Source organism: Heterodontus francisci, chromosome 38, assembly GCF_036365525.1.
Source record: "Heterodontus francisci isolate sHetFra1 chromosome 38, sHetFra1.hap1, whole genome shotgun sequence".
In the NCBI taxonomy this organism is placed as follows: domain Eukaryota; kingdom Metazoa; phylum Chordata; class Chondrichthyes; order Heterodontiformes; family Heterodontidae; genus Heterodontus; species Heterodontus francisci.
In genome coordinates this window covers 8342735-8368586 of record NC_090408.1, presented here as the reverse complement: position 1 = coordinate 8368586, position 25852 = coordinate 8342735, and the positions used below count along the sequence as shown (strand labels likewise).

The window sequence follows — 25852 nt, the reverse complement described above, 5'->3', positions numbered from 1 at the left end:
TGAATGTTTGAAATGGTAGATGGGGTGCCAATCAAGTGGCCTGCTTTGTCTTCGATGGTGTCAAGCTTCTTGAGTGTCGTTGGAGCTGCACCCATCCAGGCACATTTTTGACTTGTGTCCTGCAGATGGTGGACAGGCTTTGGGGAGTCAGGAGGTGAGTTACTTGCCGCAGGATTCCTAGCCTCTGACCTGCTCTTGTAGCCACTGTATTTTTATCTGGCTGATCCAGTTAAGTTTCTGGTCAATGGTAACCCCCAGGATGTTGATGGTGGGGGATTCAGTGATGACAATGTTGTTGCATGTCAAGGGAAATGGTTAGATTTTCTTTTGTTAGAGATGGTCATTTCCTGGCACTTGTGTGGCATGCATATTACTTGCCATTCATCAACCCAAGCCTGAGTACTGTCCAGGTCTTGCTGCATGTGCAGTATCTGAGGAGTTGTGAATGGTGCTGCACATTGCGCAATCATCATTGAACATCTCCACTTCTGACCTTATGATGGAGGGAAGGTCATTGATGAAGCAGCTGAAGATGGTTGGGCTTAGGAACATAGGAATATAGGAACAGGAGTAGGCCATTTGAGCCTGCACTGCCATTTAACTAGATCATGGCTGATCATCTACCTCAACGCCACTTTCCCGCGCTATCCCCATATCCCTTGATATCATTAGCTTCCAGAAACCTATCAATTTCTGTCTTGAATATGATCAGTGTTTGAGCTTCCACAGCCCTCTGGGGTAGAGAATTCCAAAGATTCACCACCGTCTGATTGAAGAAATTCCTCCTCATCTTAGTCTTAAATAGCCTATCCAGGAGACTAGGTCCCCTGGTTCTAGGGGGCAGCGCAGTGGTTAGCACCGCAGCCTCACAGCTCCAGCAACCTGGGTTCAATTCTGGGTACTGCCTGTGTGGAGTTTGCAAGTTCTCCCTGTGTCTGCGTGGGTTTCCTCCGGGTGCTCCGGTTTCCTCCCACAGCCAAAAGACTTGCAGGTTGATAGGTAAATTGGCCATTATAAATTGCCCCGAGTATAGGTAGGTGGTAGGGGAATATAGGGACAGGTGGGGATGTGGTAGGAATATGGGATTAGTGTAGGATTAGTATAAATGGGTGGTTAATGGTCGGCACAGACTCGGTGGGCCGAAGGGCCTGTTTCAGTGCTGTATCTCTAAATCTAAATCTAAATCTAGACTCACCAGCCAGGGGAAACATCCTATCTACATCCACCCTGTCGCACCCTAAAGAATTTTGTAGGTTTCAATGAAATCACCTCTCATTCTTCGAAGCTCTAGAGAATACCGGCCCAGTTTCCTCAATATCTCCTCAAATGACAATCCCGCCATCCAAGGGATTAATCTGGTGAACCTCTGTTGTACTCCCTCTATGCAAATATACCCTTACTTAGATGGGGAGACCAAAACCGTACAGAATACTCCAGGTGCGGTCACACCAAGACTTTATACAATTGCAGCCAAACATCTTTACTCCTATACACAAAATCCCTTGTGATGGAGGCCAACATACCATTTTACTTCCTATTTGCTTGCTGCACCTGCATGCTAGCTTTTAGTGACTCATGAACCAAGACCCAGATTCCTTTGGACATCAACATTTCCCAAACTTTCACCATTTAAGAAATACACTGCATTTCTGTTTTTTCTAACAAAGTGGATAATTTCACACTTATTCACATTATATTCCATCTGTCATAGTCTTACGCATTCACTTAGCCTGTCCAAATCCCCTTGAAGCCTCGTTGCATCCTCCTCACAACTTACATTGCCACCTAGTTTTGTGCCTTCAACAAATCTGGAAATATTGCATTTAGTCCCCACATCATTTATATAAATTGTGAACAGCACTGATTCTTGATGCATCCCACTAGTAACAGCCTGCCATCCTGAGAATGACACTTTTATTCCTACTCTTTGTTAACCAATTCTCAATCCACACCAGTATATTCCCCCCCAATCCTATGTGCTCTAATTTTGCACACTAACCCCCTGTCTGGGACCTTATCAAAAGCCTTCTGAAAATCCAAATACACCATATCCACTGGTTCTCCTTTATCTATGCTACAGGTAACATCCTCAAAAAACTCCAACAGGTTTGTCAGACACGATTTCCCTTTCGTAAATCCATGTTGACTCTGCCCAATAATATTTCTAAGTGTCTAGGTATCACATCCTTTATAACAGATTCTAACATTTTCCCTACTACTGACGTCAAACTAACAGGTCTGTAGTTCCCTGTTTTTTCTCTGCCTCCTTTGTTCAGTAGTTGGGTTATATTTGCTGCTTTCCAGTCTGCAGGAACCTTTCCAGAATCTATAGAATTTTGAAAGATATCCACCAGTGTATCCACTACCTCTATAGCCACCTCCTTCAACACTCTAGGATGTAGCTCATCTGGTCCAGAGGATTTATCAAGCTTCAAGCCAGTTAGTTTTTCGAGTACTACTAATTTCTTTCAGTTCCTCATTTTCACAAATCCCTTGGTTCCCTAGTATTCCTAAGAGATTTTCTGTATCTTCCTCCGTGACAACAGACACCAAGTAATTGTTTAGTTTGTCTGTCATTTCCGTATTCTCCATTAAAAATTCTCTTGTCTCCTGTAATGGACTCACAATTGTCCTTGCTAATCTTTTCCTTTTCACATACCTAAAAAAGCTTTTACATTCTGACTTTATGTTTTCCACTAGCTCTCTAAAATCTGTTTTCAGGCCCTCATCCCTCTTCCTACCTATGTCGTTGGTACCAACGTGGACCATGACCTCTGGCTGTTCACTCTCTTCCAGAAGAATGTCCTGCAGTCACCCTATGACATCCTTGACCCTGGCACCAGCGAGACAGCATACCACGGACTTGGTTCTGGCTGCACTCCTCTGAGGAACCTTTGCCTTCACCAGTATCCACTACCTGCCTAGTTTTCTTAGACTGCCTGGTGGTCACCCATTCCCTATCTGCCTGCAAGCTCCTAACCTGTGGTGTGACCATTGGCTTGATGGCCAGCACAGACACGATGGGCCTTTTTCTGTGCTGTATAACTCTATGACTAGATGACCACCTCCCTAAATGTGCTACCCATGTAGTTTTCTGCCTCATGGTTGTGCCACAGTGACTCCAGCCGCTGCTCAAGTTCCAAAACCCGGAGCTCAAGCTTCTGCAGCTGGTGACACTTCCTGCAGATGTATCAGACTAGAACACATGGTGCATCCATGCCTTCCAACATGCCACAGGTTGCACATTCCACTCGACTGAGCTGCCCTGCCATACCTTAACTTTACAGACTATTTATTATAAGTAGAATACTTACCAGTTACTGACCAATCAGCTTCTTCCCTTGTATCTGCAGCTACTGAAACCAGATTAATCTAGTTACCTAAATAACTAATTACAGCTGCTGTCCAGTAGAGAGCTTGTTTATCCCTGCCTAAGGCTGGAAGGAACTTAATTAAACAATACATTTCAGTTAAATGCTGAATGCAGACAAGACTAGATTTTTAGAAAGAGATTGACCATTATGATTCCCTCACTCACCAAACTCCCAAAGTAGCACAACTCACCAGCCAATCAACTCATTGCTTTCCTCTGATGTCACAATTTGATTCTTTTTCTCTTTGCATTTTTTTTCCAAACTCCGGCGCGTACAGGTCGTAGGTTTCATGCTGGTCTGCTGCCGTCGCCGCTCCCCACTCTCTCTAGGTAAGTGGAAGGCCCTGAGTCTCCTTCTCCATGATCTCCTCATCCTTTCATCCTCCTTCACTTGTAATCCTGTCTGCTGTGCAACGTTGTGCAAGATGCAGCACACCACAATCATTCTGGAAAACATCGCTGGTGAGTTCTGACGGGTGCCTCCAGACCTGTCCAGGCAATTGAAGCGTGAAGCGTTATGTTCAACATTCCAATGGTTTGTTCAGTGACACACCTGGTGGTCATGTGTGCCTCATTGGTGGGTTCCTCTCTGGTATCCTATGTCTCCTACGAGCAGTCCTTAACTCTGCTTCCTGGAATGAAAAGGTCTGGAACGTTGGCCTACTGCAGTATGAAAGCATTGTAACAGCTCTCAGGGAATCTGGGGCAGACCTGAATGAACCTTTTCTTGTGGTTGCCCATCAGCTGCCCGTTGATGGACAAATATCCTTTGCGGTTTCCTGGTTGCTATGGTGGTGCTTGGATTGCCATGTGCGTGCAATCGATGGCACCCTGCACCTGTGGGAAGAGAGCCAGAGAGGCGAATCTGAGTGCCCGCTCATTCTGGCTACTGTCATCATAGGTGAAATTACAAAATTGCCGACAGTGGCAAACAATTTATCCGTCAAACAATCCATGCCTTATGCCTTTATATGCAGTCAACTGGGAGATCATGGATATGTCATCATCAGGGCCCTAGCAGGATCAGAGGTAAAACAGTTGAGGTCAGTGGTCACTTTCATGGCCGCTGGTAATGCGTGACCAGCAGGTCACAACTATCGTGACAACCTCAGCCTGTGGAGGCACTGCTCTTCCGAGAGATGAAGGAAGCTGAGCCTCCGCTTGTAAATCCTGTGACGTGGTAGTGTCTCCTGCAACCTCAGCCCTTCAGCTGTGTACCTTCCCCTGTGTCTCTCCCTCCTGTGTCCCTCCCTCCTGTGCACCTCTGTCTTGTGTAACTCCCTCCTGTGTACATGGCGATCCCACCACTGTACATCATCGATGGCATGGATGGTGATGGTCTTGCCCCTCTGCTGTCAAACACACCTCCCACCCTGAACTGCTCAATCTCAAGCCCTGGGAAATCCATGCGGCACATGTTAAATTTGGAGCAAAGATAAAAGCAATTTTGAAACACCTCATTTGGAGTGACATGATGGAGGTTTACAAAGTTATGAGTGGCATGGACAGAGTGGATAGTCAGAAGCTTTTTCCCAGGGTGGAAGAGTCAGTTACTAGGGGACATAGGTTTAAGGTGCGAGGGGCAAAGTTTAGAGGGGATGTGCGAGGCAAGTTTTTTACACAGAGGGTGGTGAGTGCCTGGAACTTGCTGCCAGGGGAGGTGGTGGAAGCAGATACGATAGTGACGTTTAACAGACATCTTGACAAATATATGAATAGGAAGGGAATAGAGGGATATGGGCCCCGGAAGTGCAGAAGGTGTTAGTTTCGGCAGGCATCAAGATCGGTGCAGGCTTGGAGGGCCGAATGGCCTGTTCCTGTGATGTACTGTTCTTTGTTCTTTATTAAAGTCTCCTAAGGTTGTAAATTGCCCCAATAATTACCCGCCTCTCTGCAATAGATAAATCCCCGACTTCAGAGAGTAAATTCCTCGCCGATATCCAAACGCGCCTCCATTAAACCCAGAACTGGGCGTGTTGGAGCTCGGTTGTGTTCCTGATTGAAAATTTTAAGTTCCCACCTTCCCTCAGCTCATTTGTTCTGGAGCTTAACATTCTCCCCCATATTTAGAAAATGCTTTTTGTTGTAAACGTTTAAAGTGGAGACACGTGTGAGAGGAGAGCAGATGTCTGAGGGATGGGTGGCACAATAGGAGAGAGGGGTGTCAAATTCCGGGGAGTGGGCATAATGTCTTGGGGGAGAATCCAGAAAGGGAGAATGCAGATATCTCAAAAGGTTGTAGGGCTGGAGGAGATTACAGAGGTAGGGACGGGCAAGTTCATGAAGGAATTTGACCACTAGGATGAGAATTTTAAATCTGATGCTTTGTCATTCCGGCAGCCGGGAGCCAATGTAGGTCAATGAGCACACAGGTGATGGGCTGAGGTAGGAGACGAATGGGTGATGTTAGAGGTGTTGTCATTTGGATGAGACAGCCAGTCCTGTCAGGTGGATGTAAAATTCCTCAACCGCCCTCATTAAAACATATGATCTAGTCATTGTCCAGCCCTTTCAGCACTTTTGAAGCTGATTCATTCTACATTCATTAACCGCCTTTAGATATTTATGTTTGCATTTTCTTCACAATCTGCAGTCCTCTTGCATTGTAATGACTAAATTACTGCCTCGATCTCCTACAAGCCTTTCCATGGGACAATGGAAATCTGTTTCTCTTGTCCCATTGTAGTCCTGGTTTCTTCAATAGCTTCATAGCTTCAAACAACAGATGCTGCCTATTAAGCTTTTGTTGTTAGAAATGAAGAAGTGGATATTCTTTGTACTGAGGCATGCACTGAAAAAGTTCATGGACATAGAATAGAATCAATAATCTTCTGATATCAGATAAAACTCCCAGATCACCTCCAAAGATCTCTCAATTGTCTTCAAAACAAATTTCTTTTGTCAAACTTACTTTTGATGTTCAACAATTCTTAATGCTATAAAGACTGGAAGATTAACAACAGTCGTGCTTTGGACAGCAGAAAACCATTGAGAGAAATGTCCCAGGGCAGACAAAGTTTCCTCATAACTTAGCCTTTAAGCTCAGGAATCTATCTTAAAGCTCCACTTTATTTATGCATCTTTCCTGTAATACGGAGACCAAAACTCCATGTAGTCTCACCAAGGCCAGGTACAACTTCACTGTCACCTCCTTTGACTTAGATATCACACCCTTCATTACACATCCCAACACTCTATTTGTTTAATAAGACTGCCAGTGATGGGCTTAATAACCCACCCATCAGAATCATCAGATCTCCTTTCTGCTGTGTTAGCTCACACACATTATTCTACACTGAGGCACAGTAATGTAATGGTTATGTTCCTGGACTACTAATCAAGACAATGTGAGTTTAAATCCCACCATAGCAGCTTGAGAATTTGAATTCAGTTAAATATACAAATTGGAAACAAAAAAAAAATCTGGTATCTGTAAGCTGACCTTGAAGCTGACACAACTACCTCACTAATATCGTTTAAGGACGAAAATCTATCGTCTTGCCAGTTCACGCATGTATACGTGGGGGTGTGTGTCTATGTAATTTTCTCAATGGGACAGATACATCTGAATTGGAATCAAATTAACTCATTTTTTATAAAAAACAAAATACTGCGGATGCTGGAAATCTGAAATAAAAACAAGAAATGCTGGAACCACTCAGCAGGTCTGGCAGCATCTGTGGAGAGAGAAGCAGAGTTAACGTTTCGGGTCAGTGACCCTTCTTCGGAACTCATTTTTTATTAGCTTTTATTTCCTTTGTGGATTAAATGCTTGTCCTAAGAATCATGTTCATGGTGTTTACGTGAATGGGAACACAGAGTCACTATTTCTGTGTCTACTGCATTGTCAGAAGTTGGGACAACAATTTATTTCTGTACAAAAGTGGGTGCCATTAACAAATACAGGACTAATGTTACTCTGGTAATAAGTTATCACATGAGGGTAATAACAGGTAAGAATAGAGTTACGTACCTTTGACCATTCTCCTGTCTGCCACTTGTAGCAATTTGTGTGGTCCTCACACTCCTCCTCCTCATTGGGTTTAGTTGCAAGATCACACTTGCTTTGCGGATTGGTGCAATTCACTGTCCTTAGATGGATTCCTCGACCACAATCTGTAGAGCACTGCAGGAATTGGTTGCAGTTAGTATTTCAATTCTCCAGTCACACCTTTTAGCTGTTTCAATTTTTAACCCTATTCTGCAGGTTTCTACTCACTATTAAAATTAGTTTATCAAGATAAACAATGTCTTCTGTACATGTTTGTTCTGAAAATGTCAACTATCAGAGTTTGTGTTCATGAATAAAACAACAACAACTTGCATTTATATACCATCTTTAAAGTAGTAAAACCAGCATAGGCCAGGTTGACAGATCCAGTATTAACAGAGCACAGCAGAGGTGACGTTGAGGGAAGTTGCATTTTCAAATACAAAAGCAAAATATGGCAGATGCTGTAAGTCTGAAATAAAATGGCCATCGATCTGAAACGTTAACCCTACGACTACTGCTTTTCATTTTGATGACTTAGAAATAGGTCTCAAACTGTTTGAGTTATCAGTTATTTTCAATCTTGTTTCAGTGCCTTTGGAATTGGTGAGGTTTTTACTATATTTCTAGGGGCAGCCTCACCAGATACAACTTCAGTGCCACCTCCTTTGACTTAGATGTCACACCCCTCATTACACATTCCAACACTTCAGTTGTTTTCCAGACTGCCAGATCTCCTTTCTACAGTGTTAGCACACGCACATTACTTTACGCTGGGGCATGGTAGTGTAGTGGTTAGGTTACTCGACTACTAATCAGAAAACATAAGTTGAAATAAAAGCAAAATACTGCAGATGCTGGAAATCTGAAATAAAACTAAAAAAGTGCTGGAAATACTCAGCAGGTCTGGCAGCATCAGTGGAGAGAGAAGCAAAGTTAACATTTCAGGTCAGTGACCTTTCATCAGGAAGTTGAAATAAAGTTAAAATAAGTTGAAACCCCACCAACAGCTTGTGAATTTGAAATCAGTTAAATACACAAATTGGAAATAAAAAAGCTGGTATGTTTGTGATGGTGTTCTTGTTGGATGTATTTCAGGGATATTTTTAAGACTATGAAAGTCCCATAACTCATGACGGTCCCAGACGTGGAGGAGTTATGAAGGGTTTTCTCACCGGGGATGGGCCAGTCTTAATCAGGCTGTCACTGGTGTGATTGTCTGTTTACCCCTGGTGCAGCAGTGATCATTTTTAGTCAGTTTAAGCAATAATTCATTCCACTAAATTAGAACTTCCAGTTTCAGTACCATAAATTATTGGTCAGCAAAGTTTCATAGAGTCATAGAGTTATACAACACAGAAACAGGCCCTTCGACCCATCGTGTAAAATTAGCAAATGCAAGGAATGAAACTCTTTAGAACATTGCTTCATTGGTTATTGATTTCAAGGTGAAATCCAGGAGGGAATAGCTGGATTGTAAATGGTTAGAGTGTCAAACAAAGCCAACAAAAAAAAAATGATTTTAATTCGTTGTGATATCATATAACATCTCAATTAATTTAATCACAGAATCATACAGTGCAGAAGGAGGCCATTCAGTCCATTGTGCCTGTACTGGCTCTTTGAAAGAGCTACCCAATTACTCCCAGTCCGCTGCTCTTTCCTTACAGCCCTGCAAATTTTCCCCCTTCCATTATTTATCCAGTTCCTTTTTAAAGTTCCAATTGAATCTGTTTCTCAGAAAATAAATTCTACTCATCTCGCCTCTAGTTCTTTTGAAAATTACCTAACATTTTGTGGGAAATGCAACAAATCCATTCCCTTCACAGAGTCACCATCTGAAATATTAAGCTTGTTTTCTTTATACTTCTAAATGCAGACCATTCACTATGTATGTCTAGCAATTTAGACTTTTATTTCTGATTTCCAGAATTTGTGTGTTTCTTTTTATCCCAGTAATCTGCCTTGAATTAAGTCCTTTCTTAATCAATCACCCCACACTCAGTCTGAATGTGGGAACCTGCAGCAGAGTGTGGCAATTGGCCAATGCAGCCTTGGAAATAGGCCAGTCTCAGCCCTGGTGCACTGCCCTGATGCTGTCTAGTACTGATACAACAAACTGTCACTCAAACTCCATTTATCATCATTAAAACTCCACTAATGATTGTTTTACTCAGAAGTTACTAAATGGGGATAAGGATTAAATGGTAATGATAGACAAAGCAATTTTTTTTATAGCAGATTTCAAGCAGAGAGTAGGGATACAAGTTTAGTGAGTGGGGATTTTTAAGTGTCAATATCTTTCTAAAAATCTAGTCTGCAGTTAGCATTTAACTGGGATTTACCCTCTAAATAAAGTAAATAAAGTTAAGAAAGTAAAGTTTTTCCAGCCTTAGGCAGGGATTAACAAACTCTACTGCAGAATAGCTGACTAGTTAAGTAGCTAACTAGTCCAATCTGGTTGCTGCAGTTTCAGCTTCAAAAAGTATAAATACAGAGGTCTAGATGCAGCCTGCAAACAGCGTGCAGATTGCAAGCAGAGTGTGGAGATATGAGTTTGGTGAGTGGGGAGTACAGTGGAAGTGGGGGAGGAGGTTCTCCTTTTTTCTTCCTTTTTCACTCTCGAGTAATTGGTTCTTACTTTGGTGCAGTGGAAGGAGCTGGTTGGTGAGTAAATGGTAAGCTATTCTACTTATAATAAATAGTCTGTAAAGTTAAATGTATGGCAGGGCAGCTTGGCCGAGTGTAATGTACAGCCTGTGGCATGTGGGAAGTCATGGACTTACCATTTGTCCTAGACAAACACATTTGCGGGATGTGTCATTGGCTGCACAAGCTTGAATTCCAGGTTTTGGGAACTTGAGCGGCGGCTGGAGTCACTGTGGTGCATTCGCGAGGCAGAGAACTATGTGGATAGCACGTTTAGGGAGGTGGTCACACCGCAGGTGAGGAGCATGCAGGCAGATAGGGAATGGGTGATCGCCAGGCAATCTAAAAGAACCAGGCAGGTAGTGCAGGAGTCCCCTGAGACGATCACGCTCACTAATCGGTTTTTAATTTTGGATACTGGTGAGGGTGTTGGTTCCTCAGAGGAGTGCAGTCACAGCCAAGTTTGTGGCACCACAGGTAGCTCAGCTGCACAGGAGGGGAGGAAGAAGAGTGGAAGAGCAGTAGTGATAGGGGACTCATTAGTTAGGGGAACAGGCAGGCACTTCTGTGGCTGTAGATGTGATTCCAGGATGGTGTGTTTCCTCCCTCGTGCCAGGGTCATGGACGTCACAGAGCGGCTACAGGACAACATTCTTCTAGGGGAGGGTGAACAGCCAGAGATCGTGGTCCACGTTGGCACCAATGACATAAGTAAGAAGGCGGATGAGGGCCTGAAAGCAGATTTTAGGCAGCTAGGAAGGAGATTAAAAAGCAGGACCTCCCAGTCCCTCACGCGAGTGAGCATAGGAACAGGAAAATTGAGCGATTGAACACATGGCTGGAGAACTGGTGTAGGAGGGAGGGCATAAGATTTATGAGGCATTGGGACCAGTTCTAGGGCAGGTGGGACCTGTACAAGATGGATGGGTTGCATCTTAGCAGGACTGGGACTAATATTCTCACAGGGAGATTTGCTAGTGCTGTTGGGGAGGGTTTAAACTAAATTGTCAGGGGGGGTGGGAACCTGAGAAGGAGCTCAGATTGGAGGGAAGCAAAACTGGTAACTTGTCAGAGGTTTGGGAACCAGGAGCAAGTATCAGAGAGAAAAAAACAAGATGCACAGGATACTGGGGGAGATAGATAGCATGAGATTAGGGAATAATGAGTTAGTCGGTGGAGTCAGAGTAAGGGAGAAAGTAATAAGGTCTGAATCAGGGTGAATGTGCATGTATGTGAATGCACAGAGTGTGGTTAATAAGATTGGTGAGGTACAGGCGCAGATTGCAGATTGTGGAAATATGATGTTGTGGCTATAACAGAGACCTGGCTCAAAGAAGGGCAGAACTGGGGGTGAAATATTCCTTGATATGAGGTGTTCAGGAAAGATAGGGAAGGGGAAAAAGGGTGAGGGATGGCAGTATTGATTAAGGAGAAAATTGCAGTGCTGGAGAAAAAGAATGTCCCAGAGGGGTCGAGGACAGAATCAATTTGGCTGGAGCTAAGGAACAAAAAAGGTGCAGTTACATTGCTCGGTGGTGTCTATAGGCCACCAGCTAGTGGGAAGGACGTGGAGGAACAAATTTGCAAAGAAATTACAGAGAGATGCAAAAGTTATAGGGTAGTTATAATGGGAGACTTTAATTATCCAAACATAGACTGGGATAATAGTAGTGTAAAGGACAGTGAGGGGCAAGAGTTCCTAGAGTGTGTTCAGGAAAATTTTCTACAACAGTATGTTGCTAGTCCAATGAGAACGGAGGCACTGCTAGACCTGATTCTTGGGGATGAGGTGGGCCAAGTGGATCAAGTATCAGTCGGAGAGCATTTGGGGGAAAGTGACCATTGTATCATAAGGTTTGGGCTGACTATGGAAAAGGACAAAGAACAATCCAGGGTAAAAATAATTAACTGGAGGAAAGCTAACTTCAATGGGGTAAGAATGGAGCTGGAGCGAATAAATTGGAGTCAAAGGTTGGCAGGAAAAGCAGTAGCTGAACAATGGGCTACCTTCAAAGAAGAGATAGTTTGGACACAGTCAAGATATGTTCCCTCGAAAGGGAAAGGTGTGGGAAACAAATCCAGAGCGCCCTGGATGAAAAAGTAGAGATTAAGATAAAGAAGAAAAAGTGTGCTTCTGACAGATGCCAGGTAGAAAATACTATTGCGAACCAGGCTGAATATAGAAAGTCCAGAGGGGAAGTGAAAAAGCAAATAAGAGAAGCAAAGAGAGAGCATGAAAAGAGACTGGCAGCTAACATTAAAGGGAATCCCAAAGTTTTCTTTGGACGTATAAATAGTAAAAAGGTGGTAAAAGGAGGAGTGGGGCCTATTAGGGACCATAAAGGGGATTTACGCATGGAGGCAGAGGGCATAGCTGACGTATTAAATGAATACTTTGCATGTGTCTTTACCAAGGAAGAACCCAGGGGGTGGGGGGTGGGGTCTTGCCTTCGTGGGCAATTTGTGGCCCACTGAGGACCCTCACTGGGAACATCTTTACCCTCTGCGATTCCCCCTCCCCATGGACTGCATGACCACCCCACCTTGCTGGGGCCTTCTGGACTGACACAAGGCTACGGGCCAAGTGCTGGAAAATGGGATTAGAATAGCTAGGTGCTTGATGGCCGGAATGGACATGATGGGCCAAAGGGCCTGTTTCTGTGCTTAATAACTCTATGACCCCGCCTCACCTACCTCTGTTCTGGGGTTCCAGCACTGGGCCTGGATCCAAAGCCTCTGCATTACCAGCAGTGGCCACCGCTCCTGGTGGTGCTGCTGAAACTGCTGAGCTGCCGGCCAGCTCTCTGATTGGCTCTCCAACCCTCCTCTAATTCTGGCCTCTTGAGCAGTCCTGATTTTATTCGCTCCACCATTGATGGCCGTGTCTTGAGCTGTTTCAGCCCCAAACTCTGGAATACCCTCACTAAATCACTTCGCCTCTCCTCCTCGCTTTCCTCCTTTAAGACACTCCTCAAAACCGACCTCTTTGACCAAGCTTTTGGTCATCTAACCTAATATCTCGTTTTGTGGCTTGGTGTCATGCTTTGTTTTATAATGCTCCTGTAAAACGCCTTGGGTCATTTTACATGTTAAAGGCGCTATATCAATATAAGTTGTTGTTGTTATTGAATGCTGACAGGAATGTCATCATTCAACATGCCTATCATGTCCAGTGGCACACTTTGTAACCCCAGAGTGCCCAAGCAATGTGTACATGGCCAATTTTTGTGGGAAATCAAGTGTCACTCCCACGATAATGTACCTTTCATGATCTACCTTGGCTACATGGTAATCATGGTTAAAGGGAAGTGGCCAGATGCACAATCCACTTTCAAGCCTCTGGCCTAATGGCAGCGGCACTGATCCTACTGTGTGGACAAAAAACAAAATCACCGAATGGCAATGTAATTAAGTCAAGAATTTTACTGGATGGGTGCAGTATTTCAGCACTATCGATACCCAGAGAGGCACATTTAATATACCCCAAACACCAAAGGCCAAAACGGCATTGATAGTGTTTCTTACACAGAGCACTTTAGATGAGTCTACTTACACAGGAAATACTGGTCAGACTTGTACAGGTTAACTTGCACTGGTAGGAGGGTCAGTAACCAGAGGACACAGATTTCAGACAAATATCAAAAAACTGAACAGGGAGATGAGGAGATTTTTTTTTTTACACACTGAGTTGTTGTGATCTGGAATGTGCTGCCTGAAATGGTGGTAGAGCAAATTCAATAGTAGCTTTCAAAAGAGAGCTGGATATATACTTAAAAAGGGGAAAAAATTGCCGGACTATGAGGAACAGGCAGGGTATGGGCTGGTAGACAGCACGATGGGCTGAATGATGACATTCTGTGTGTATGATTCAATGAATATATTCCTTCACCATTTCTCGATTTCTGCCTTTCCTATCCCCTACCCAGGACTGAGTGACAGCCAACAACACTCCCCCGTGACTGGATGATATGAAGTTTGTTACTGACTGGTCCTGTTACTCCCAGAGAGGGAGGGCTCTCTCAGTGGACAGTGTTCCTTCACTCAGCCGAACTACTATCTTGCAACAGTTTACGAATAAAAAAAAAAGGACAAATGCTAGAAATCTGAAATGAAAGCAGAAATTGCTGGAATTGCACAAAAGGATGATCAGCATCTGAGGGCAAGAGATTATGAAACACTTAATCAGAATTGACGACTAACAAATCTACAATCTCGCTCAATAAGAGCAGGGGAGTTTGAGTCATTTTTAGAATTCCTTAAAATCTGAACTTCATGACAACAATAGTGACTGTGGTTCTTCAACCCCTCAGGAGAAGCTCCCTGAAGTTTGCTTTCATGGAGCAAAGCTGGGCATCTGTAATTCACGGCTGATGTGATGGGTCGATTCCTCAATCAAGAGTTCCTGGCAAGGAGCCATGTTCCGAGGGAAATGGTTGTATATTGCTGGCCCACAGACCTGACATTTCAACCATGAACATAAGCAGACAGAGAATCAGACCTCTCATTTCCCGACCGGTGCTTCCTGTGAAAGCTGGGAGTGCCTGATTGGTGGATTCAGCTTCACAAGATTGTAACATGACTAAAATAAATTAGTTTTTTAAAATATGGGGAATCAGCCCTTTAGCACTGTAAAGACTAAAATATGGGGGAATCTCTCCTATTAGTACAACAACATGACTAAAATATGGGGATCAGTCCTATGGTAATGTGACAAAACTAAATATGCTTTATCTCTGCAAAGTAACCAACAGTGCAGTTAAGAACTCACCAAATTTCACTATTCAGATATAGTCTATGGGATCCTGGTAATGAGTATAATTCTTTAGATGATTGAGAAAGAACTCAATTACCGACAGGCACAGTATGGTGACGGGGTGACAGAAGAGATTAATCATTACTGGGCTCAGATTACTAAATATGAACTTGTCTGTCCAGTATAGTCGTTGAGAAGCACATACCTTTGACCAGTCTGAGGCCTCCCACAGCGACAGACAATCACGCCCTTCACAGCCCTGTACCATAGCCGGCTTTGGACCAAGACAGTAGAGATTTCTTGTGTTGAAATACGTGCCATTTTGCAGCTGATAAACACAGGTCACATTCCGAAACTGAGTGCCTTTTCCACAGGTGCTGGAGCATTGAGTCCAGTCACCTCCCACCCAGCTGGGGAAAAAGAAAATCACAACTGTATCTCAATCATCGCCAAAAAACATAAATCATTTTTATACATTGAAAAGTAGAGGCAATGAGCAAAAATAGAATTGATAAAGGTTATTTCTATGAATAGGTTGCTCGCAGTCTTCTTTTTAGAGTGTTCCTTATTTTCAATATGGTCTAGTAAAAAGCCAAATGATGGGCCAAATGACCTCCTTCTGTTCTGAAAACTTCTTTTAGTTTTGAGGTATAGGGAGCACAGTTTCAAAATTTGTGGATGACAGCAAGTGGAGTGTAGTTAACACTGAGGTAGAGTGTGACAAAATATAAGAAAACATTAATAAATCTGCAGAATGAGTATATAAATGGCAAGTTAATTTTGATATCAAAAAGTGTGAGGAAGTAAGAAGAATAAGGAGGCCACAAACTCCTTGGAAAATAAGAGTCTAAATGGGGTAGCGGAGCAGAGGGATCCAGCGGTACAGATACACAAATCACTAAAAGTAGTGAAGCAGATTAATAAGGCAATACAAACTGAGGTTCATTTCTAGAGGGATAGAATTGACAAGCAGAGAAGTTATACTAAACTTGGTTAGGCCACACTTAAGGGTACTGTGAACAGTTCTGGTCTCCATGTTATTAAACAGAGCAGCAGCAGCAGTGAGAGCAGGAGCAGAGATGGGGATATAAGGAGTGGTGACCCGAAGCCTGAGAGCAGAAGCAGAGTGTAAAAACTATAGGGCAATAATAGTTGGGGATTTCAACTACCCTAACATCAACTGGGATACAAACAGTGTGAAGGGCACAGAGGGCACAAATTCTTGAACTGCATTCAAGAGAACTTTTCTAGCCAGCAACGTAACATGTCCAATGAAAGGGGCGCAAATCTAGATTTAGTCTTTGGTAATACAGCTGGGCAAGTAGATGAAGTCGCAGTGGGTGACCATTTTGGAGATAGTGATCATAATACAGTTAGTTTTAGCATAATCATGGAAAAGGACAAAGATAAGACAGGAGTTAAAGTTCTAAATTGGGGGAAGGCAAATTTTAGGAAACAGAGAGGCGATCTGGCGAAAGTGGACTGGATACAGCTACTGGAAGGAAATTCAGTGGCAAACCAGTGGGAGGCATTCAAAAGTGAGATACTACAGGCACAGTGTAGGCATGTCCCCACAAAGATAAAGGGTAGTACGGCCAAATCTAGACCCCCCTGGTTATCTGGGGGCTTACAGACTTACAACTGAAGCAGAAAAAGAAAGCTTATGATGATTACAAAAAACTTAATACTTTAGAAAGCCGAGAGGAGTATAGAAAGTGCAGGGGTGAAATAAAAAAGGAAATTAGAAAAGCAAAGAGAAGACATGAAAAAATATTAGCAGGTAAAATCAAGGAAAACCCAAAGATGTTTTTATCAGTACATTAAGAGCAAGAGGATAACTAAGGAAAGGGTAGGGCCTATCAGATGTACAAGGGAACTTGCACGTGGATGCAGATGATGTAGGCAGGGTTTTTAATGAATTTTTTGTCTCTGTCTTCACAAAGGAGAGGGATGATGCAGACATTGTAGTAAAGGAGGAGGAGTGTGAAATATTAGATATGATAAGCATAATGAGAGAGGAAGTACTGGAGGGTCTGACATCCTTGAAAGTGGATAAATCGCCAGGACTGGATGGATTGTATCCCAGGTTGTTAAAGGAAGCCAGGGAGGAAATAATGGATGTGCTGAGGATCATCTTCAAATCCTTACTGGATATGGCGAGGTGCCAGAGGACTGGAGGTCTGCGAACCTTATACCATTGTTTAAAAAGGTTGTGAGGGGTAGGCCAAATAAATATAGGCTGGTCAGTCCAACCTCAGTGGTGGGTAAATTATTAGAATCAATCCTGAGGGGCAGGATAAACTGTCACTCAGAAAGGCACAGACTGATCAGGGATAGTCAGCATGGATTTGTTAAGAGGTCATGTCTTACTAACTTAATTGAATTCTTTGAGAAATTAACAAGGAGGATTGATGAGGGTAGTGCAGTGGATGTGGTCTACATGGATTTTAGTAAGGCATTTGACAAGGTCCTGTATGGCAGAATGGTCAGTAAAATGAAAGCCCATGGGATACAGAGGAATGTAGCAGATTGGATCCAAAATTGGCTCAGTGACAGGAAGTAAAGGGTTGTAGTCAACGGATGTTTTTGCGAATGGAAAGCTGTTTCCAGTGGTGTTCCACAGGGCTCGGTGTTAGATTGCTTGCTGTTTATGGTATATATTAATGATTTGGACTTAAATTGGGAAGCATGAGTGGGAAATCTGCTGATGACACAAAAATTAGTCGTGTAGTTGATAGTGAAGAGGATAGCTGTAGACTCCAGAATGATAGCAATGGTTTGGTTGAGTGGGCAGAAAAGTGGCAAATGGAATTCAATCTGGAGAAATGTGAGGTAATGCACTAGGGGAGGGCAAATAAAGTGAGGGAATACACAATAAACGGGAAGATATTGAGAGGAGTAGAAGAAGTGAGAGACCTTGGAGTGCATGTTTATAGGTCCCTAAAGGTGGCAGGACAGGTAAAGTGGTGAAGGGAATGCTTTCCTTTATTGGCCGAGGTACAGAATTAAAAAGCAGGGATGTGATGCTGGAACTGTATAAAATGCTGGTTCGGCCACAGTTGGAGTATTGTGTATAGTTCTGGTTGCCACATTACAGGAAGGACATAGTTGCTCTGGAGAGAGTGCAGAGAAGATTTACAAGAATATTGCCAGGGCTTGAAAGTTGCAGCTATGAAGAAAGATTGGATAGGCTAGAACAGTGAAAGCTGAGGGGTGACTTAATTGAGTTGTACAAAATTATGAGGGGACTAGATACAGTGGACAGGAAGGGCCTATTTCCCCTAGCAGAGAGGTCAATTACCAGGGGGCACAGATTGAAGGTGATTGGTAGAAGGATTAGAGGGGACATGAGGAAAAAGTCTTTCACCCAGAGGGTGGTGGGTGTCTGGAATTCACTGCCAAGAACGGTGGTGGAGGCAGAAACCCTCAACGCTTTTAAAGGTACCTGAACATGCACCTGTGGTGCTGTAACCTGTAAGGCTATGGACCAGGTGCTGGAAGGTGGAATTAGATTGGGCGGCTAGTTTTTTTTCCGGCCGGCACAGACACAACGGACTGAATGGCCTCCTTTTGTGCTGTCATTTTTCTATGGTTCCTCGATGGTGCTGTGCTGCCTGCTGATGTCATTGCAGCATCAGCCACTGAGAGGCAAGAGACCTCCTCAGTCTTGTTCACGAGGTAGCAAGAATATTGTGTGTATGATACCCATGTCATTGCAACTTTGTAACTGTTTGATTGAGACAAGCGTTAAACTTAAACCTTGTTTGCCTATGATGCTCAACCATTGAACTCATGAGCAAATAGGTTGTACGCGTCCCCCATTGTGCACAGTCGCAACTTCACCCACCCAGCTCTGGACTCCTCCCATTTCGATCTGCAATCTTTGCATGCCCACGTAATTTATGGTCTCATTTCGAAAGATGGTACGTAGTCCAAGGTGTACTAGCTAGATGGATAAAGAACTAGCTGGGCAACAGGAGACAGAGAGTAACAGTGGAAGGGAGTTTCTCAAAATGGAGACGTGTGACCAGTGGTGTTCCACAGGGATCCGTGCTGGGACCACTGTTGTTTGTGATATACATAAATGATTTGGAGGAAAGTATAGGTGGTCTGATTAGCAAGTTTGCAGACGACACTAAGATTGGTGGAGTAGCAGATAGTGAAGGGGACTGTCAGAGAATACTGCAGAATATAGATAGACTGGAGAGTTGGGCAGAGAAATGGCAGATGGAGTTCAATCAAGGCAAATGCGAGGTGATGCATTTTGGAAGATCCAATTCAAGAGTGAACTATACAGTAAATGGAAAGGTCCTGGGGAAAATTGATGTACAGAGAGATTTGGGTGTTCAGGTCCATTGTTCCCTGAAGGTGGCAACGCAGGTCAATAGAGTGGTCAAGAAGGCATACGGCATGCTTTCCTTCATCGGACGGGGTATTGAGTACAAGAGTTGGCAGGTCATGTTACAGTTGTATAGGACTTTGGTTCGGCCACATTTGGAATACTGCGTGCAGTTCTGGTCGCCACATTACCAAAAGGATGTGGATGCTTTGGAGAGGGTGCAGAGGAGGTTCACCAGGATGTTGCCTGGTATGGAGGGCGCTAGCTATGAAGAGAGGTTGAGTAGATTAGGATTATTTTCATTAGAAAGACGGAGGTTGAGGGGGGACCTGATTGAGGTGTACAAAATCATGAGAGGTATAGACAGGGTGGATAGCAAGAAGCTTTTTCCCAGAGTGGGGGATTCAATTACAAGGGGACACGAGTTCAAAGTGAAAGGGGAAAAGTTTAGGGGGGATATGCGTGGAAAGTTCTTTACGCAGAGGGTGGTGGGTGCATGGAACGCATTACAAGCGGAGGTGGTAGACGCGGGCATGATAGCGTCTTTTAAGATGTATCTAGACAGATACATGAATGGGCAGGAAGTAAAGAGATACAGACCCTTAGAAAATAGGCGACAGGTTTAGATAGAGGATTTGGATCGGCGTAGGCTTGGAGGGCCGAAGGGCCTGTTCCTGTGCTGTAATTTTCTTTGTTCTTTGTATCAGATTCAAGACAGGTTCCTCCACCTTCCACCCTCCTCCTGCCACCTTCCAGCTTGCCCCCATCACCCTTGACCCACCCAACATTACTTTGAACCTTCTCTCTGTGACCCTCGAACCTCCCCCATTACCCTGGACTGCATCATTGTTGACATTTACATGCCATCTCTCCCCCCTGTGCCTACATCCATCACCATCAAAATGCCCACTCTCACCCTAGATCCTCCAATTATCCACCTTAATGTAGTCGCCCAATCCTGCGCCCAGCTCTACGATTTCTTCCAGTATCCAACCATGACTCTGGACCTGCCCCCCTACTGAATCCCACTGCCCCGTGACTGTGACCGTTCCTTCCGTCAGCCAGCACCCTGAGTTCGCCCTACAGGACCCCAACGTTGACAATACTGACTGCTCCAAACACATCACCCCCCACAACACCACCACCAGTACCATCGACTCCACACCGTTAACACTGGGCCATTCCATCCTTTGCACCTCCAGGCACCCGATACCCCTCCCTCTGCCCTCCCGGGCTTCCCTCCTCCCCACCTCAATGCACCTGATATCCCATCCTCTCCAATCCCCTCCCCCGAAAAGAAACGCTCTTGCTGATCCTGAGCCAGGCGCAAAACCTCCATTCCAATCTTTGTGCCGAACAGTTCAGGAAAGAAAATCACTGACCTCAGACACAAACCGCACAAAGCCACCTTTAAACAAATGTGAACCGGGTGCCACAAATTCCTGTGCACCGCTGATAATCTGGTAAATAGGACTTAGTTTCAAATAAATTATAAGGTAATGATTATTCATGGTATGCAGATGTATGAAAAGTTGGAACCCACAACATGACAGCGTGAGGCATGACCCGCCACAAACACAATGCTGACCTAATCTCTAAAATTGAACATGTTGTTGGGAAATCAATTATTAATTTCCGCCTGCCATGAAAGCTGCTCTTGCAGGCCCCATAAAACTCCCCCCTAGTAACTACAGGCCGATCAGTTTAACATGAGTCAAAAACAAGAAATGCTGGATTCACTCAGCAGGTCTGGCAGCATCTGTGGAAAGAGAAGCAGAGTTAACGTTTCGGGTCAGTGACCCTTCTTCGGAACTGACAAATATTAGAAAAGTCACAGATTATAAACAAGTGAGGTGGGGGTTGGGCAAGAGATAACAAAGGAGAAGGTGCAGATTGGACCAGGCCACATAGCTGACCAAAAGGTCACGGAGCAAAGGCAAACAATATGTTAATGGTGTGTTGAAAGACAAAGCATTAGTACCGATTAGGTGTGAATATACTGAATATTGAACATCAGCAAGTGCAAACCTGAAGAAAAACGACCTGAAAAAAACAGTGGGTAAGCAAACTGAACAAACTAAGATGAAATGAAATAAATGCAAAAAAAGATTGTAAAAAATGTAAAAAGGAATGCAAAAAAAAGGAAGAAAAAATAACTAAAAATGAAAGTAAAGTGGGGGGCTGTCATGCTCTGAAATTATTGAACTCAATGTTCAGTCCGGCAGGCTGTAGTGTGCCTAATCGGTAGATGAGATGCTGTTCCTCGAGCTTGCGTTGATGTTCACTGGAACACTGCAGCAATCCCTAGGTGAAGCAGCGATTTACTTGTACTTCTTTCAATGTAGTATACTGTATTCGCTGCTCACAGTGTGGTCTCCTCTACATTGGGGAGACCAAGCGCAGACTGGGTGACCGCTTTGCGGAACATCTCCGCTCAGTCCGCAAGCAGGACCCTGAGCTTCCGGTTGCTTGCCATTTCAACACTCCCCCCTGCTCTCATGCTCACATCTCTGTCCTGGGATTGCTGCAGTGTTCCAGTGAACATCAACGCAAGCTCGAGGAACAGCATCTCATCTACCGATTAGGCACACTACAGCCTGCCGGACTGAACATTGAGTTCAATAATTTCAGAGTTTAACATGAGTGGTGGGTAAGGTTTTAGAAACAATATTCAGGGAAAAAATTAACAGATGCTTGAAGAAATTGGAGTTACTTAAGGAGAGCCAGCATGGATTTGTAAAAGACAGATTGTGTTTGACTTATCAAATTGAATTTTTTGACAAAGTAACAGAGAAGGTTGATGAAGGGAATACAGTGGATGTTCTCTAAATGGATTTTAAGAAGATGTTTGACAATGTACCACATAAGAGGCTGGTGAGACTCATGGAATAAGAGGGTCAATGTCAGCTTGTATAAAAAATTGACTTAAGGACAGAAAACAGCGAGATGTGGCAAATAAAAGCAAAATACTGCAGATGCAGCACGTGGCAAATGGTTGTTTGTCAGATTGAAGAATGGTAGACAGTGGTGTTCCCCAAGTGCCACTGCTAGGACCACTACGTGTTTGATATATATAAATGACTGGATATTGGAATACAGGGTACAATTTCAAAATTTGCCAATGATACCAAACTTGGAGGTGTGACAGACAGTGCGGATGAACAAAGAACAACAAAGAACAGTACAGCACAGGATGATACCAATCGACTGCAACAGGACATAGATAGGCTGGCAGATGGGGCAGACAAGTGGCAGATAGAATTAAATACAGAGAAGTGTGAGGTGATGCATTTTGGCTGGAGGGATAGGGAGAGGCAATGTAGACTTAATGGTACAGTTCAAAAGAGTGCGTAGGGCGAAAGAAGGGACCTGGGGGTTCATGTGAATAGATCTTTAAAGACGGCAGGATATATTTAGAGAGTAGTTAGCAAAGCATGTGGGATCTTAGGCTTCATAAATAGAGGTATTGGGTACAAATTGAGGGAAGTTATGCTGAACCTTTATAGCTCTGGTTAGGCCCCAATAACAGTATTGTGTCTAGTTTTGGTCACCACACTTTAAGTGGCCTCTTTCTGTGCTGTAAACCTTCTATGATTCTAAGAAAGATGTGAAGGTCCTAAAGAGGGTGCAGAGGAGAGTTACCAGAATGGTTCCAGGGATGAGGCATTTTAGTTACAAGGTTAGGTTTGAAAAGCTGTGGTTGTTCTCCTTGGAGCAAAGGAGGTTGAGGTGAGATCTGTTAGAGGTGTACAAGATTATGACAGGTTTAGATAAGGTAAAAAAGCAAAGCTGTAAATATAAGATAGCCACCGGTAAATCCAATAGGGAATTCAGGAGAAACATTTTTTTATTCAGAGAGTGGTTAGAATGTGGAACTCACTACCACAAAGAGTAGTTGAGGTGAACAGCATCGATACATTTAAGAGAAAGCTAGATAAGTACATGAGGGAGAAAGGAATAAAAGGATATGCTGAGGGGATGAGATGAAAAGGGGTGAAGATCCTGTGGAGCTTTAAACACTGATGCGGTTGGACCAAATGGCCTGTTTCAGTGCTGTAAATTCTATTTAATTCTATGTAAGGTACCTAATTGGTAGAATTTGATGAGGGCAGTACAGATAGATCAGCCAGTTGGATTGTCTATCCTGGAACTCTGCATCAAATTAATGTCGAAGCAGATGTAAATTCTGCTTCAAACTGCAGTAAAAAGAGGCAAAATTTGGAGAGTTTCAGTCACCAAGGCTGGATATTTATGGTCCCCCCGCAACAAGCAAGCCGGGGGGGGGGGGGGGGGGGGGGGAGCCTCATTCCCGACCCCGTACCGCCCTCGCTGCAATTTTACAGGGGGCGGCAGTGAGAAACGGCCTGTCCACCCCTGCCAATCAAGGCCCTTAAGTGGGCAATTAACTGCCACTTAAGGGCCTCCGCCTACGCCACAGGTATTTTACTCTCGGTAGCCAGATGGCAAAGGGCCCAATGTTAGAAGCTATTATTAAAGATGTTATATCAGGGCATTTAGAAAAATTCAAGGTAATCAGGCAGAGTCAGCATGGTTTTGTGAAAGGGAAATCATGTTTAACCAATTTATTGAAGTTCTTTGACGGAGTTACATGTGCTGTGGATAAAAGGGAAACCAGTGGATGTATTGTACATAGATTTCCAGAAGAGATTTGATAAGGTGTCACATCAAAGGTTAATGCATAAAATAAAAGCTCATGGTGTAGGGGGTAACACATTGACATGGATAGAAGATTGGCTAGCTAACAGACCTGAAACGTTAACTCTGCTTCTCTCTCCAAAGATGCTGCCAGACCTGCTGAGTATTTCCAGCATTTCGTGTTTTTATTTCAGATTTCCAGCATCTGCAGTATTTTGCTTTTATATATTATAAATGGATCATTTTCTGGTTGGCAAGATGTGCCACAGGGATCTGTGCTGGGGCCTCAACTTTTTACAATTTATATAAATGACTTAGATGAAGCGACAAAAGATATGGTTGCTAAATTTGATGTCACAAAGGCAGGTAGGAAAGTAACTTGTGAAGAGGACAAAGGGATATAGATAGGTTAAGCAAGTGGGCAAAGACCTGGCAAATGGAGTATAATGTGGGAAAGTGTGAAATTGTCCATTTTGGCAGGAAGAGTAAAAGAGAAACATATTATCTAAATGGTGAGAGATTGCAGAGCTCTGAGATGCGGAGGGATCTGGGTGTCCTAGTGCATGAATCGCAAAAGATTAGTATGCAGGTACAGCGCGTAACTATGCAAACTAATAGAATGTTGTTGTTTATCGCGAGGAGAATTGAATACAAAAGTAGGGAGGTTATGCTTCAGCTATACAGGGCATTGGTGAGACCACATCTGGAGTACTGTGTACAGTATTGGTCTCCTTATTTAAGGAAGGATGTAAATGTGTTGGAGGCAGGACAGAGAATGTTTACTAGACTAATACCTGGAATGGGCGGGCTGTCTTATGCGGAAAAATTGGACAAGCTAGGCTTGTATCTGCTGGAATTTAGAAGAGTAAGAGGCGATTTGATTGAAACGTATAAGATCCTGAGGGGTCTTGACAGGGTGGATGTAGAATAGATGTTTCCCCTTGTGGAAGAATCTGGAACTAGGGGTCACTGTTTAAAAATAAGAGGTCACCCGTTTAAGACAGCGATGAGGAGAAATTATTTCTCTCAGAGGGTCGTGAGTCTTTGGAATTCTCTTCCTCAAAAGGTGGTGGAAGCAGAGTCTTTGAATATTTTTAAGGCAGAGGTAGATAGATTCTTGATAAGGGGGTGAAAGGTTATTGGGGGTAGGCGGAAATGTTGAGTAATCAGTTCAAGCATGAACTTATTGAATGGCGGAGCAGGTTCAAAGGGCCGAGTGGCCTACTCCTGATCCTAATTCATATGTTCATATGAACCATGCCTGGCAAAACCAGGCGGCCTTCTTGCGGGCTGGGGGAGGGGGTGCAGGGGGGGGGGCGCTCCTGATCAGGCACCCTGTGCCCCACAGAGGGCCACCCCCAAAGTCCCAACCGGCCCCAACCCGCAACACTCCACCTCCCCACCAACCAAACCCCCTTGCCTCCCTGTGGTCAGCCGATTGTCCCTGGCGAGGTCATAAAAACCTATCTGAGTTCCGGGGTCGTCCTTCCTCTTACCTACAATGACTGGGTGTAGTCCCAGCAGTGGCTACTGCTCTCGGTGGCGATGCTGGGACTAAGGGCTGCTGGCCTGCCGAATTGCCAGCAGCTCCAATAGACAGGACTTCCTGCCTCAAGAAGGTGGAAGTCCCGCCAAGGTGAATTAAGGGCCTGGGAAGAGAGAAATCCAAGCCTGACTCCCCTGGCTTGGCAAAGGTGGGCTAGCCCCCAACTTTTCGGCCGGTGGGCGGGGTCTCCCGCCCAATGTAAAATTCTGGCCCAAGTCACTTGAATTGTGTACCAGATCCCTCATCGTCATGCATGGTAACTCATTCCAAACTAAATACTCACCACTTCATCAAAAATATTCAGAATAAAGCAAATACAATGATTTTATTTTATTGCAAGCAATATTTATGAGACTTGGTAAGATTTCTCTTGTGCGGGTTTTGGGAGAGGCAGAGCAGAGTCTGGGATCTCACAGGGTGATGCATAGCAGGAGGTGGAGGAGGAGGCTGGGATAGAGAAAGGAGGAGGAGGAGGAAGAGGAGGTGGAGAAGGAGGAGGAGGAAGAGGAGGAGGAAGAGGAGGTGGAGAAGGAGGAGGAGGAGGA

At 44.1% G+C, this 25852-nt stretch overlaps 1 protein-coding gene across 1 annotated transcript in view; it reads right to left on the bottom strand.

The window, feature by feature from the left end:
- adamts17 (ADAM metallopeptidase with thrombospondin type 1 motif, 17) overlaps nucleotides 1-25852 on the bottom strand; it is a 679121-nt gene that overhangs the window by 57213 nt on the left and 596056 nt on the right. Inside the window, exons 20-21 of the mRNA XM_068017704.1 lie at nucleotides 14972-15176; nucleotides 7347-7499 (exon numbers count right to left, since the gene is read on the bottom strand). Coding sequence (XP_067873805.1) covers nucleotides 7347-7499; nucleotides 14972-15176 — 358 coding nt within the window. The remainder of the gene's footprint in view (nucleotides 1-7346; nucleotides 7500-14971; nucleotides 15177-25852) is intronic.